The sequence below is a fragment of the Penicillium rubens genome (assembly GCF_028828025.1).
Source record: "Penicillium rubens strain IBT 27055 chromosome Unknown utg000003l_segment0_segment0, whole genome shotgun sequence".
NCBI lineage: Eukaryota > Fungi > Ascomycota > Eurotiomycetes > Eurotiales > Aspergillaceae > Penicillium > Penicillium rubens.
In genome coordinates, this window is record NW_026890601.1 from 7,183,316 (window position 1) to 7,196,944 (window position 13,629).

A 13,629-nucleotide genomic window follows, 5' to 3' on the forward strand; every position below is an offset into this window, starting at 1 on the left:
AACAATGTAATTTTGAGCTTCAGTAGCTTGCTATCTAGCCTAACTTCATTGAACGGTCAGTCCCTTGAAGACCTTTGATCCAGATACATGAATAAAACAATGGTATCACAATTCCAATCCCACAAGCCTGGTAAAAATGCGCATCTGGTTATCCCGAGATGGCATAACCTTCAAGGCTGTCCTGTGTGACCGCCAGATAATATAGGACCGCCGGACTGAAGATGCATACACGAAAAGCCGCATCAACCACTCCATTCACAGCGGGCAGTAAGGGAAACGGGTCAAGGTCCAGACGACGGATTACTGGTGTATCCGGGCGGCAGAGCGGTAATAGAGCAACTGGCTGGGGCAAACAGAGACAATCTGTTCGCGCTCACGTAGGACATCCCGCACTACAAGAACTGCGCCCTGCTGAACCATCCCAAGGGGCATCGGGGGAATGCAGAGAATGCACATGGTGACAAGCTGGATCCGAGTAAGGCCGCAAAAGTGTCGTGGGCGAAGCTTAAGAGCCGACGAGTGGCGTGTGGTTGAGTGAGCGGGCTGCTGCATTAGGATCCCGGGGGCCGGGGAATTTGAAGCCCGTTGAGCTTGCCGACCTTTTGTATGTTGGAGGTGACATACTCGATTCGGCGACGACGAAGAGTAATTTGGTGGATTCCAGGAAGCGAGCGATAGGTATCATATGTAGTGCCATATCGCTGCACAGCATAAATAGTGGATGCCCACATTCCTCGTGGGCATTGAATCAATCGACTTTGTACTTGTTCATCTGGAACTTGCTGAGTATTCAAAGTGACGATGAGGCGGGCATAGAAAATGCCTGGCGCGCTGATGTATTTTGCCGTTTCAACCCAGCCATGGAAAGCACTTGCACCAAAGAAAGCGTGGGTGCACTGGGGCCTTTCTCGGGCTTGCATTTTTTTTTCGCAATGAAATGCCACCATGGCCTGGCATGCATCCATGAATACTGCAAGTCAAATATCGAGAAGCACCAGAGGTAAAACGGCGTAAGTGTATCACCCACCCAGCATAGAGAGAGAGAGAGAGAAAGGGAAAAAAAGGACCCAGAGGACGATCGGAAAACCGACCCCTATAGCCCAGTTTAATCTTGAGAGCTCTTGGAAGCACCGCTAGAAGGAGCCTGCACACAAACAAGCTCAACCATGATATCATCTGGACCGTCAGGTGGTATACTGTTATAAGAAGGGGCGCGACTGATGATACCAACAGCCACCTGGGAAGCTTGGTTGCGGGCGCTCATGTCATCGAGGTACCAGACCTGCCAAGGCCAAGCGCCCGAGCCAGGTGGCATGATGGTGACGTTTTTATCAGGGACTCGTTCTTTGGCGAAATCTAGCAAAGTTAGAACATAACGTCGGGAAGAAGTAATAATTGACATACCTTGGACTGGTATAGCCGCGACGTCAAGAGTGGGTGGGGGACACGAAGGCAGGGGCGGCGGCTTCGCCAACATCTTGCTGAGAACGGCCTCGAGAGGCTTGGAATAGTACTCGCCCGACACGGCAAGACGATATATGCCATTCTGTAGGGCAGACTTAAGATCACGGGAACAATCTTCCCCCCAAATCCCATCACATCCATTGTTCGCCCCGGAAGGGGTACCGGTCAAATTGCCGATCCTGAGGCCGAGTTCCGACGTGCGATTTGAGTCGACAGCATTCAAATTGATATTGTTGTTTTGATATCCCAGCCAAAACGCCGTCTTGGTCATGGGCCCTTCGCCCTTGCCGGAAGAACTGACATCGAAGCCGTAGTAGAGCGTGACGGGGTCTGGGAAGAGAGGGTTGAGGTCGAAGCGAATCGCAGTCTGAGCGAGCGAGTCGATGCATCCATTATTCCAGAACGAGCAGAACTGAGCCGATACAGTCTGTAGTAATACAAGCAACAGGGTTAGGGACCCGAGGCTCAGATTGAAAGCCATATCCAGGGGGGTTGTTATATGACCAGCGAGAGTGACCGCGGAGGCCCTCAAAGTCAGGATAATCGAGAGCAGGCGTCCTGCAAGTTCATTACGGGGAAAGGAGGTAATAAAAACTGGGAGATTAACCGATAAAAAGGCTGTCAACGGAAGCCAGGAAAGCCAGGGAAACGGGTCCCCGCAATACCAACTAGGGTGTCTTTTGAAGAAAATGAGGCTAGTCTCGGTGAAAACCAAAAAAAAAGGGTCTGTGGATGTTATTTGACCGGGTCTTAGGGGAGAATGAATGGAGCTTCCGGGAGAACCTTGGAAAAGAAAGGGAAAAAAAAAATGCCGAGTTCTTGCCAAGGAGACAAAGGTGAGGACAAGGAAGTGAGTTATTTCAAATTTATCAAAATTGCAAATTGCACAGGTTTCTCCGAGCATTCCAAGGTTCCTCTAAGAAGGTGGTTTGGGAAATTCGGGTACCTGCTGGGTACCTGGGAGGTACTTGATGCACCATAGTGGAGTCAGGGAAGAAGGAAGTCCCCTTCGAGTATCCCCTTGATTGGAAATTGGGAATATTATTTTCCGTAAACAAAATGCCCCCGCATGACCCAAAGAGGAAATTATTGGCGACGATCAGCGACAGGGTCACGCAGGGTCCAACCACTAAGATGCCACGATGCCTCACAGTTGGGGGACTGGTATGGACTGGTATTCTATCGATCATTTCTCCTTTCAGAGTTAAGGTCAGATCTTCCTCAGATCATAGATTTGCATGACCTCATCTTCATTCTAGGTGTTTCAGTACGGGATGTTCCAAAGTACTCAGACTTTGGCAGTAAGAATCATAACAAATAATAGCCAATAACACTAGTAAACCATATGAGATCTGTGCGTATGCGAGACGTGATCCATACGGATTTCCAGATGTGTACAATCCTTGCCTGTCCTCCGATAGGCTCCATTGCAACAACTCCTCTGACGTAAGAAGAAAAAAGGAAAAAGGCCTCAAATAAACGGAGAATCCAACGTCATTTGATTTGATTTTGGTTTCGAATGTCTGAAACACATTCTCATTGGTGTCGGAAATCTCGGGTTCGCGAGGTTTTCAGCCAAGAGTCCGTGGCTGATTGGGCTGTCCATTAGCGTGGTGCAGCGCGAGACGGCGAATCCACTCAATCCAGTAATCCTCCGTATCCTCCGTATAGTGTATTTTCACGTTACTCCGGAGATGGGGGGAATCCCTTTGCTGATAAAATAATTAAGATGGAATGTCGGCTTACCTCCCTCCCTTTTCGGTATGCATACAATATGCAGTCCTCGACTATGTACCTACAACATAGGGTACATCTGTCCCCGGCATTCCAACATTGGAAAGTCAGTTAATTGAACATTCAGTCTTCCATTCATAGATTGCCGAACACAGAACAAAAAGGCAAGATTATGATTTCGGAGATTTCAATTTTTGAGCCAGGTACTTGAAATAAGAAAAAAAACCCTAGGGTGTCCAAAAATATCAAAAGAAAAACAACGGCAAGCTAAACATTGAATATTGGGCTTGGGTTCGGCATCAATGAAGCCGGTCCGTAGAACCTGTCCTTCCCACGCGCAAGGCTGCCATCGGAAACGGAGTGGAGCAGCCACAGGTATCTCTCGACCTCGGCGGTTTGCGCTTCACCTGAACTGTCAAGTGGGTCATTTATTTGCAGGTGGAACTGAGCACCGAGTGCCGAGTATATGGACTCCGTTGTCGATGGCCTTCACTAGAGGCAAAAGGGCTGGCATGTTCTGCATCAACAATGCGGCGTTGCCGGCGGTGGCGCCTTAGTGGCGGTATTGATGGTCTGCATCTTCTCTTCTAGCTTGCTGGGTCTCTATGATAACAACGAATTGACGGTAAACGAAAGCGAGTTGAAACTTAATAATAACCTTCTGTTAGGTGTGGGAAGGCTAGTTGTGTCGGGGTAGATATGCTTCGACGTTCACTCCGGCTTCTGGTCGATATCGATATCAAGAACTGAAGCGATTTAGAGCGGTGTGGGCAACCTTAGGATACTTCTAGCGAAAGATGGTATTGTTGGAAATTGAAAACCCACGTATTGTCGTTTTCAATAGAACGGTCCTTGCCCTAGGACACCAACAACACTACCGCTGCGCAAGCGCTTAAGGACAATGTTTATATCCTGCTTGCTCTTTAGAACAGCCTGCTTAGTTCGACTCACGCGGATAAGCTCAATAGCCCGCTAGATACCGGTAGTGGAAAGGGACGAGAAGAATCCCTTGCGAGGCTCGTCGTCTTCATCGTCACTAGTGTCCTGCTTCTTCTTTCTAAGCAGCTTGCCCTATCCGAGTCGGGAGGGGAAGGTAACCTGTTGCGGAAACAAGTTCTTGCGAAGAAAATAAATAAAAATGATTACCTGATACCTAGGTATCTCAGTCCAGGTCAGATGTAAGGATGGTGGACGCTGGTTTCGAGAATTGCGCAATCTAAGGTTGATCGTCCAAGGTCGAGGTTATTCACGTTTTCTACAGAATCCCTGGGTTAATCCCTTTGACAACTTAATTTGGGGGGTTCTAAACAATCCTCCATTCGATGAACAGCAAAAGGAAATGATTATCCAAAATGGAGAGTATCATAAACGTGGGAACTGGTGGGAAAGACCTTTCTAACTATTTCGGGTGAGCACTGGTTCTCCCTATAAAAGCCTATTAGCCCTACTTCTTATGCTTAGCAAAAATAATCCATGCCCAGGTGGCCACTGTTCGTGACGACCTATGACTTCATCAGTCAGGCATTAGAACAAGACGATACTAAACTGAAATTCTGCAGATAGTAGTGACCTTTTAGCCAAACATAACAATCAATTCAAAAACTTATTCAACTTACGCCTGTTGTTGAGGTACCAGAATATCAGACCTTCTGGCTTACTCACCTAAGCACCCGTGAACGGCTAACCCACGAGCTTCGTCACTCCTCACATTGGAACAATTACATTCTTTCGCAACCCACTATGGGGATGAAAGCTCGCTGCCAATGTGGCAAGATCCAATTTACCACACCGACAGATAAGCCTCTGAAACTCTGGATCTGCCATTGCACAGAATGCCAGCACCAAAGTTCGTCCGCGTTCGGCATCACCGCAACATTTCCATACTTCGAGCTCCCTGGTTCAGTCTCCAGTCTGGTCAGCACCTATACTCGCCTGACCCTAAAGGGGCGCGAGATGGAGTGTCTTTTCTGCAAAGAGTGTGGCGCGCGGCTTTTCCATCGCTTCCGGGATACTGTGCCTCCACCTGGCGAACAGCCTGAATTTTCTGCAATTACCAATGTGAAAGGTGGTTGTTTGGAGGATTTGAATAACGACATGCTGCGAACTGCAGTTCATATCTGGTGTCAGGAGGCGATTATTGATATCCCTGAAGGCGTGGAGAAGTGGGATCAGGCACCGCCCCAGCCGAATCCTTTGGTTACTTAGGTCACTCTACGTACACTTTTCTTGAGATGCTCTATCCGTCAATCCGACTATTCTATTAAAGGGAAAGGGCAAAAGTCAGGTTAGGAAATATGCCCCAACAATAGAAGGCTTAGAAAAGAACCTATGATGTTAAAAGGTGATCTGTATCTATTAAGTATAAATTGAAGCTATGCTACTTCCCTCTTATCCTTTCATATGGCCGTCTTCTGTCCTTTATTTTACTCCTATGCTTGAAGATGCGATGGAATCGGGCTCGAGCTCAGTGAGTAGGCGGATGGTTTTGGATTCATTACTTGGGGTAATATGGGATACAGTTCGCTTTAGGGGAATGAATACGGCTGCACAGGAGTTATTCATCGGGCGTCCTTGTTTTGCAACATCTGTTTTCCATTTACCATTCAATCTCAAGCCCATCGTACTTATGCAGTCCTTTGGTCTCCTCCCAGCCCGGGACATGAATATTGAGGAACTTCCCATTGAGAGCTTCTCTATCTCTTGAGAGGAGGCCCAACACTGCTTCTGCGCCAGTTTCAGCATCCAGGTCGGCATAGGGACCACCTTGGTCTGTCCGAAGCCACTGCATAGAATGTTAATTGTACATGCGGACGCCGGGTGATTTCCAGCCAAAAAACTTACACCGGGTGAAACAGCAAAGAATGTGAACCCTTGATCGTTCAGGTCCAGTGCATACAGCTTGGTCATGCAGTTCAACGCCGTCTTCGATATTTTATACGCATGATGAGGCGCAATCGTGAATCGCTCCGCGTGTGCCAGAGACCCCGTGATGGAACTCCTGTAAGCGGCATCGGTCAGTCAATCAGTTTGACCCATCCGCCTATACTCCGCTGTCGCTACGTTGCCTGCTTGCTACGTCCATCTCCATAGGGAAGCGCAGCTTACATGTTCAAGACCGTTTTCCGCCTTCCCTCTCGGAGGAGCGGCAAAAGTGCGAGGGTGACATTATGGACGGCCTCGACGTTGACTTCCAGTGTTTCCCGTAGGTTATTCATGGTTTCCAACCCGCCGGGAGATAGTTCATTTACCGCGGCGTTATTGATTAAGATATCAAGGCCACGGCCATCCAACCTTTCCTTCACCTGACGGACTGCCCCCGCGAGACTGTCGGGGTCCAACACCTCGAGGTTCACCAGGACCACTCGACCTTCCGATTGGGAGACGAGCTCTTGCAACGTGGGCGGAGGCGAGGAGCGCAGAGTGGCAAAAACGGTTGAGACTTCGCTGGTCCGCTTTTGGGCCAGTGCCTTCACGATTTCTAGACCGAGGCCGCGGGCCACTCCGGTCACTAGGTATGAGGCCATGATTGTTGCTTAACTGAAAGTGATTTCAGATACTGTAGAGGATATTGTGTCTGAGAAGCTTGGTTCACTAGAAAGGGATATCAAGAAGAATCAGTAAAGAATGGGAATCTACCGTGGACACGCAGGTACAATAAGATTCCTTATTGTAAGACAGAACCGGGGTGGGGAATGCCGGATGAAATCAGTGCGGTGATTACGGAGGTGTGCGGCGATAAGCAAGAAGAAAAGTTCAAGTTTATTATTGTTGACATGCATGGTATGGTATGTCTTTATGCCTTTGTCCCTTTGTGCAGACTGAGCCTTTGCTATGTCAGTTTGATATGTCAGTTTGTCAGTTTGCCATTCCTTTGTTAGTACAGGCTTCATATACAGCCTGTTTTTCCATAGATTCATAGTATCCATCTTCTCCCCGATTTTCCCTCCATGCTAGCTCTCACTAGCAGTCCTCCTTCGTAGCCTCAACAGGTTATGACGCCCTCCATTTTCCCCTTTGCATAGATCTAGTAGATCTATCCTTACTTTACAAGAGCATCTCCCCGCGGGGGAGCCTGACCATCAAGAATAGCACTGTCGATAGGCTATTTCTTGCCACTTTTGGAGGATACTACGATAGTATTTCTCTCACTTTTCTTTGAGAATTTTGCATGGTGATTGCACTTCTTAAAGCTTTTGACTTGCATATACCCTTTGACAAAGAGGGGTGCATTTCTGACTTCTTTATCACTTTTACAAAGAGAGTATCTCACCGGAGTACTATCTCTTTTGACAAAGAAGCTTTGTTGTAGTGTCTCACGTTGAGAACTGCATTTATTTTCATCAGCCACGATGGCTGAATCCTCCAACCAACCAGTAGACCGAGACTGGTATGCCAAGCAAGATGTCATTGTTGCAGACCAATCTGTTGGTCTACCGGAAGTAGGGAGTTTCAATCTCTACAAACTCACCCCACCGCTGAAAGAACGAACCGATTTCGACAATTGGATGGACCAGGTGGAAAAGGTCCTACGGAGCCATAAACTTCACAATCTGATCAACACCGACATCCTATAGCCCGCTGTTAACGATCCAAATGGAGAGAAATGGCATACTCTCTCCCTACAAGTGAGGACATGGATGACGAGTAGTATGGACCACACCCTGGTTCAGGAGATCAATGCTCGTGGATCAAAAATTGGTTTCGCCGACGACTTTCTTACCGAATTGAAGAAGTATATGAAGGGTGAAGGTCATGGTGCTTTGAAGGCAGCTATGAGAAGTTTCAAAAAGCTCTCTCGGAGTCAATTTACAACAAATGAGGAGTTCATTTATACTGTGAAGCTTCGTTACAAAGCTATTTGTGATCTCAATAGAGAGCTTCCTCTATACTACGCTCTAGAAACCATGTTATTAGAGCTTAGTGATATACCGGAACTGAGCGGTTTTATCGTTGTAAAAGACAACGAGCTCAATGCTATTGAGAAACCGGCGAAGACAATTACTATTATCGATTTTTATCGGTATAGTACTGCAATACTAGACTATGTGAAGTCTAGCAATACGGACTCTCTCGCTCTCTCTGCTTTGAAAAAGCGTATAACCAATCTATCTGGATCTCCTCCTACACCGGCGACCAATTCGAACACCACTAACAACAACAATACGCTTACGAATAAGCCGCCAAAAGGGGTGTCTGCGGAGGAGTATATAAGGAAGTGGCTGGCGCACAAACTAGAGAGAAGTGATAACGGAAATTGCTCTTACTGCGGCAAGAGACATAGAGTGAGTAGATGTTTCTATCTATGTCCTGAGCTTCGCTATCTAGGTTGGATTCTATCACTAGGTTTATGGATCTATAAGAAAACAACAATAAGTGCGCCAAATGTGGCATCCAACAGCACTGAGTTCAAATAAGACAAAATTCAGCCTATATACGGATCCCAAACCGACAGGACCCGCTAGGCGAATCTCTCTGCACTAGATGCCGGATCTGCATCTGGGTTTATCATGACATCAATCAATGTCGACACCCTGGATGGAATTTTCAATCCTTTATATGTTATGGCAGAGAGCCGATATGGCGAAAACGTAATGGTAGAGACTGCTGTCCGGGAGGATGACGTAGGTGTGGACCTTACTAATTCCCTCCAAAAAGAAGGGAAAGAGGTTGTCCAGCAATCCAGAGCTAGAGCCTAGCAAGAGCAAGATCATGCTCTTATTGCAATCCAACTATCTGCTACAGCTCTAGGATATCTATAGGTTTTGGATACTGGCGCTTCGGAGCACATTTGCAGTGACGAGACCGCTTTTTCCACTATATAGGCCTATACAACTGGCCGGGAATATGAATGGTGGACTTCCGGCAATGAAAAGGTCAAAGCGGATGCTTATGGCATTGTCAATTTGACTCTCCACCTTGGAGATGACATTGTGTATGCAGCTTAGGAAGTAGCTATCCGGACGACACTAGCTTGCTATCAAATTAGCATTCACTGTGTTTACAAGAAGGGTGGACAATACAATCTGTTTTCACTTGGGACCGCCGAAAAACAGCTAGGAATCTGGTGGAATAGCAAGACCGGAGAATTACACAAGGACGACATTCTCATTGGCTATACTAGGATGCACCAACGAGTCCCATTCCTACAACTCGTTTCCCCAGCTCTCGGTGTAGCAGTCATTTCATCAGAACTGGCTCACCGGAGACTAGGTCATGCTGGAAGTCATGCTACAAAAATCAACCATACCGACCTTGGTTGTGATATGCAAGATGAAGAATTCAATTGTGAAGCCTACAAGCTCGGCAAATCAAAGCGGATTGTATCTCGCTCCTAACAAGCGAGAGCAACCAGAGCAGGCTACATATTTTATATCGATCTACAGCCTATATCTCCACCTAGTTTTAATCTAGATGCGAAATCCAATGCCAGCAAATATGACAGAAATCATGTTATGATTATTACAGACGATGCAATAAGATATCGTCTCACACCATGTCTCGCTACTAAAGCGGATGCTTCTCCAGTTCTCTAGAAATTTGCTTAGGAGATGCACTAAAAGATGGGATGCTGGCCGTAGGAATGGCGGATCGATGGCGGCACGGAATTCTCGATTTTTGCTAAATGGGCTAAATCAGCTCCGATGAACATGACAGTCACTTTGTCAGCTCCCTATGCATATAAGCAAAACGGCGTTTCCGAGTTCTCTAGATTTTATATCCTACAAATTGCACGCACCATAAGGATTGATGCTGGCGCACCACAGGAACTCTGGCCAGAAGCTGTCAATACAGCTGCATATATCATCAATCGACTGAGAAAGCCAATTTCAAAGCATGGAGCTCAGGGATATAGAGCTTAGGGACATGAGTTTCATGGAGCTCAGGGATATAGAGCTTAGGGACATGAGTTTCATGGAGCTCAGGGAGATCAGCTTTATCAACAAGCTCCTATCATAGCATGGAGGAAGTCATTGAATATAAGATCCCCGGAGAACGTCTCTCTTTCTTTCCTCCGAGTATGGTATGCAAAAGCATATGTTCATATCCCGAAGGAAAAGCGCGTTCAAAGTCAGAAAATGGAAGCTAGAGCGTGGATTGGCCACCTCGTAAGATACGAGGGTGACAACGGTCATATCTACAGGATTTATGATCCTAAAACGAAGAAGGTTTCCAGACACCGGGATGTTGTCTTCTAGGAGCAAAAACAGGGTATTCCACACTATGATGACAGAGACATTATCATTGGTGGTGAAACCATTGATGCACCTCCCCCCATTTCTCAGAGAGGTATTGGTTCGCCTGTTATTACTGCCAATACGACAAGGCATTTAACCCAGGATCTACCACCATTGGATTCACGCGTGGAAGAAATTGATGAAGAAGAAGACCATACTCTCTTCACAACCCCTACACAAGCGGAGAAAGGTAAGGGGCCTGCTTCTGGAAAAACCCCAATGATAGGTTTATGGACCCCTTCACTAAGCGCAAGAACAGGTTTATGGACTCCATCACCAAGCGCACGAACTACCTCTATCCCTTCTCCATCAGAGAGAGAGAGACAGGATTCCTCTTCTCCGGATCCAATTACAGCTACTCCTACACCATGGACAAGGACGTCAAGACGCCAAACTGCAGGAATCCCACCGAGAAGATTCGACGAAGAACAATGGGATGCACATGGAAGAGCTTTATCTGCCATTGGTCTTGCTACTATCCAGGAAGGTTTGAAGATATGGCAAGTGAAGATTCCTCGCAACTACAAGGAAGCGCTGAATTCCCCGGAGAAAGATCTATGGCAGGATGCCATGAACAACCAGATCACCAAATTGGAAGCAGCCCGAGCTTACCAGCTGGTCAACACTCCGCCGAAAGGAAGCACAATCTTGCCAGGAAAGTGGGTCTATGATCTCAAATGTGACAAGGAGGATTATATCACGGAAATGAGAGCAAGATGGGTGATCTGTGGAAACCGCCAAAGACCTGGATTCGATTTTGACGACACCTATACACCGGTTGCTAGGCCAGAAAGCACCAGACTTTTCTTGTCTATGGTTGCTATCCGAAACATGGAATGGGAGCAAATTGATTACACCACAGCGTACCTCAATGCGCTCATCGATGAGAGGTGCATTTTCATGAGACCTCCAATAGGATACTATGCTTTCCGGCTGGACCAATCAGAATCTAGCAAAGTCTGTATGCTAAAGCAAGCATTGTACGGACTTCGACAATCTGCAAATCTATGGTACGAAACGCTCAAGGAAGAGCTTAAAAGACTGGGTTTCGAAGAGCTTCCGGATGAAAGGTGTATTTTTACACACAGAGAGAGAGATCTCTGGCTTTTGCTCTATATTGACGACACATTGAGCGCTGCTTTGGATAAACGACAGATCCAATGGTTCAAAGACAACATCACCTTCAAAATCAAGGTGATTGGTGAACTAGCTAGATTTCTAGGAAGCAGCTTGACAAGATCGGCCAATGGAGCTTCTCCCGAGAGAGCTTTATCAACTATTTTCATCGACCAATGTGTATACCTAGAGGATTTGCTACAGACAGCGAGTCTAGGCAGGGTTTCATCAACATACCTGCCTATAAAGTCATCTTACCAACCGCCTTTCTCAACAGCGGTCTCTTCCTCGGAGACGGTCTCTTCCTCGGAAATAGTCTCTTCCTCCGAAAAAGCAGCTTTTGGAGAAGATGTTAGCAAGGTTGCCTGGTTAGGCATGCGCACAAGACCAGACATTGCTTTCGCTGTGAACAGATTACAACGGCGAACTGCCAACCCTAGGAAGGAGGATTTGCAAGCTCTCTCCCAGTTGCTACGCTATTTGAAAGGCGCACCAGACTACGGAATACGACTTGCTGATTCTAGCAAAAGCAATGGTCTAATTGGTTATGTCGACTCTTCGTTTAACGACTGCGAAGATGGAAAATCAACCGAAGCATACGTCTTTTACTATGCTAGAGCGCCAATTTCATGGAGCTCGCGGAAACAAGACATTGTTGCCACAGGAAGCACTATTGCTGAATACATTGCTCTCGATGGAGCAGTGAGAGAAGGACTTTATTTGAAAAAGATCCTTATCCAGCTGCGTTTACTGGATGACACGAAGCCAACTCCGATTCCAATTCCAATTTGTACGGACAGCGACAATGCCGTTGCAATTCTCAAGAAGGATTCATACAACAAGGGGACCAAATGGCTAGATATCAAATACCAATTTGTGAAGCACGCTTGGAAAGAGAAGCAGATCGACATCCAGCTCATCGACAGCAAGGAAAACCCGGCAGATACACTGACAAAAGCACTGCCAAAAGTCGATTTCGAAAGGATCCGAAAACTGCTGGTGAGCAAGAAAGAGATGTATTAAATTGGCATACGGCGTTACTTTTTACTGTCTGTTTCTCTATGCTTTTTACTGCAATTTTTATTATGCATTTTACTATGATTTTTACTATGCAAACCAGATTGATTTTGACTTTTGATGCTCAGTCTGGGGGGGTGTGTTGACATGCATGGTATGGTATGTCTTTATGCCTTTGTCCCTTTGTGCAGACTGAGCCTTTGCTATGTCAGTTTGATATGTCAGTTTGTCAGTTTGCCATTCCTTTGTTAGTACAGGCTTCATATACAGCCTGTTTTTCCATAGATTCATAGTATCCATCTTCTCCCCGATTTTCCCTCCATGCTAGCTCTCACTAGCAGTCCTCCTTCGTAGCCTCAACAATTATATGTTTGCTCCCCCTGTCAAGGTGTACAAGGTATACAAGGCGTGACAGGTGCCAGGTTGACTAGGCACAGCAGGCGTACAAGGTGTCTCAGGTCCCATTGAATCCAACTGACCACGTCAGGGCTCTTTATCTAAGGCACTTCAGTCAAGCCAGCTTGGTACAAGTTCCTCACTTATGTTGCTCCAACAGCACTACTGTTCAAGAAGGCGTCAGAGGCGTTAAATAGATGTTTCAAATTCTAGCGCTTCAAAAGAGACCTACTCCTCTTATAACAACCTCGCTCGCCCCCGAAGTCTACGAGACCCGGCCGTGGACCGAGGAGTATCCGGGAGAAAGGAAGCTAAAGGCGCACCGTTCTCGACATCAGCAATCATGTTGTTTACGGGGAGAAACCCACTAGAACCACTTTCGACGAGGTCACGGATAAATGGCAGTTGGAAACAGACCATGGGACCACATTCACTGCCCGTTTCTTCTACTCATATTTGGGCTTCGCATCTAAGCGCGATTCTCTCGATTGGCCAGGCCTCAACGACGTATACCGAGGCCACATCGTCCACCCGAGTTTTCGGCCGTCCGAGGGCATCTGTATGAAAGGGAAGAGAGTGGCCTTGACCGGCACGGGAGCAACAGATGTCTAGATCGCATAGAAGGCGGCCCTGGATGCTCAACCGCTGACATGCTTTATCCACCCCC

At 46.9% G+C, this 13,629-nt stretch overlaps 4 protein-coding genes across 4 annotated transcripts; 1 reads left to right on the plus strand and 3 right to left on the minus strand.

Moving 5' to 3' along the window:
* Positions 1 to 505: 505 nt before the first annotated feature.
* Positions 506 to 920, minus strand: N7525_008986 (uncharacterized protein; the record flags this gene model as incomplete). Its single annotated transcript, XM_061214568.1, has 2 exons — positions 506 to 599; positions 625 to 920. The coding sequence occupies 2 exons, from the start codon at positions 918 to 920 to the stop codon at positions 506 to 508; spliced, it is 390 nt and encodes a 129-aa protein (XP_061068999.1).
* A 185-nt stretch (positions 921 to 1,105) lies between these two features.
* N7525_008987 (uncharacterized protein) lies at positions 1,106 to 1,945 on the minus strand (the record flags this gene model as incomplete). The annotated part of the gene is made up of 2 exons (XM_002563054.1): positions 1,106 to 1,356; positions 1,405 to 1,945. The coding sequence occupies 2 exons, from the start codon at positions 1,943 to 1,945 to the stop codon at positions 1,106 to 1,108; spliced, it is 792 nt and encodes a 263-aa protein (XP_002563100.1).
* A 2,993-nt stretch (positions 1,946 to 4,938) lies between these two features.
* N7525_008988 (GFA family protein) lies at positions 4,939 to 5,403 on the plus strand (the record flags this gene model as incomplete). Its single annotated transcript, XM_002563055.1, has 1 exon — positions 4,939 to 5,403. The coding sequence occupies one exon, from the start codon at positions 4,939 to 4,941 to the stop codon at positions 5,401 to 5,403; it is 465 nt and encodes a 154-aa protein (XP_002563101.1).
* A 391-nt stretch (positions 5,404 to 5,794) lies between these two features.
* Positions 5,795 to 6,722, minus strand: N7525_008989 (uncharacterized protein; the record flags this gene model as incomplete). The annotated part of the gene is made up of 3 exons (XM_002563056.1): positions 5,795 to 5,980; positions 6,040 to 6,196; positions 6,304 to 6,722. 3 exons carry the CDS (start codon positions 6,720 to 6,722, stop codon positions 5,795 to 5,797), a joined length of 762 nt encoding a protein of 253 aa, XP_002563102.1.
* Between the last annotated feature and the right edge of the window lie 6,907 nt (positions 6,723 to 13,629).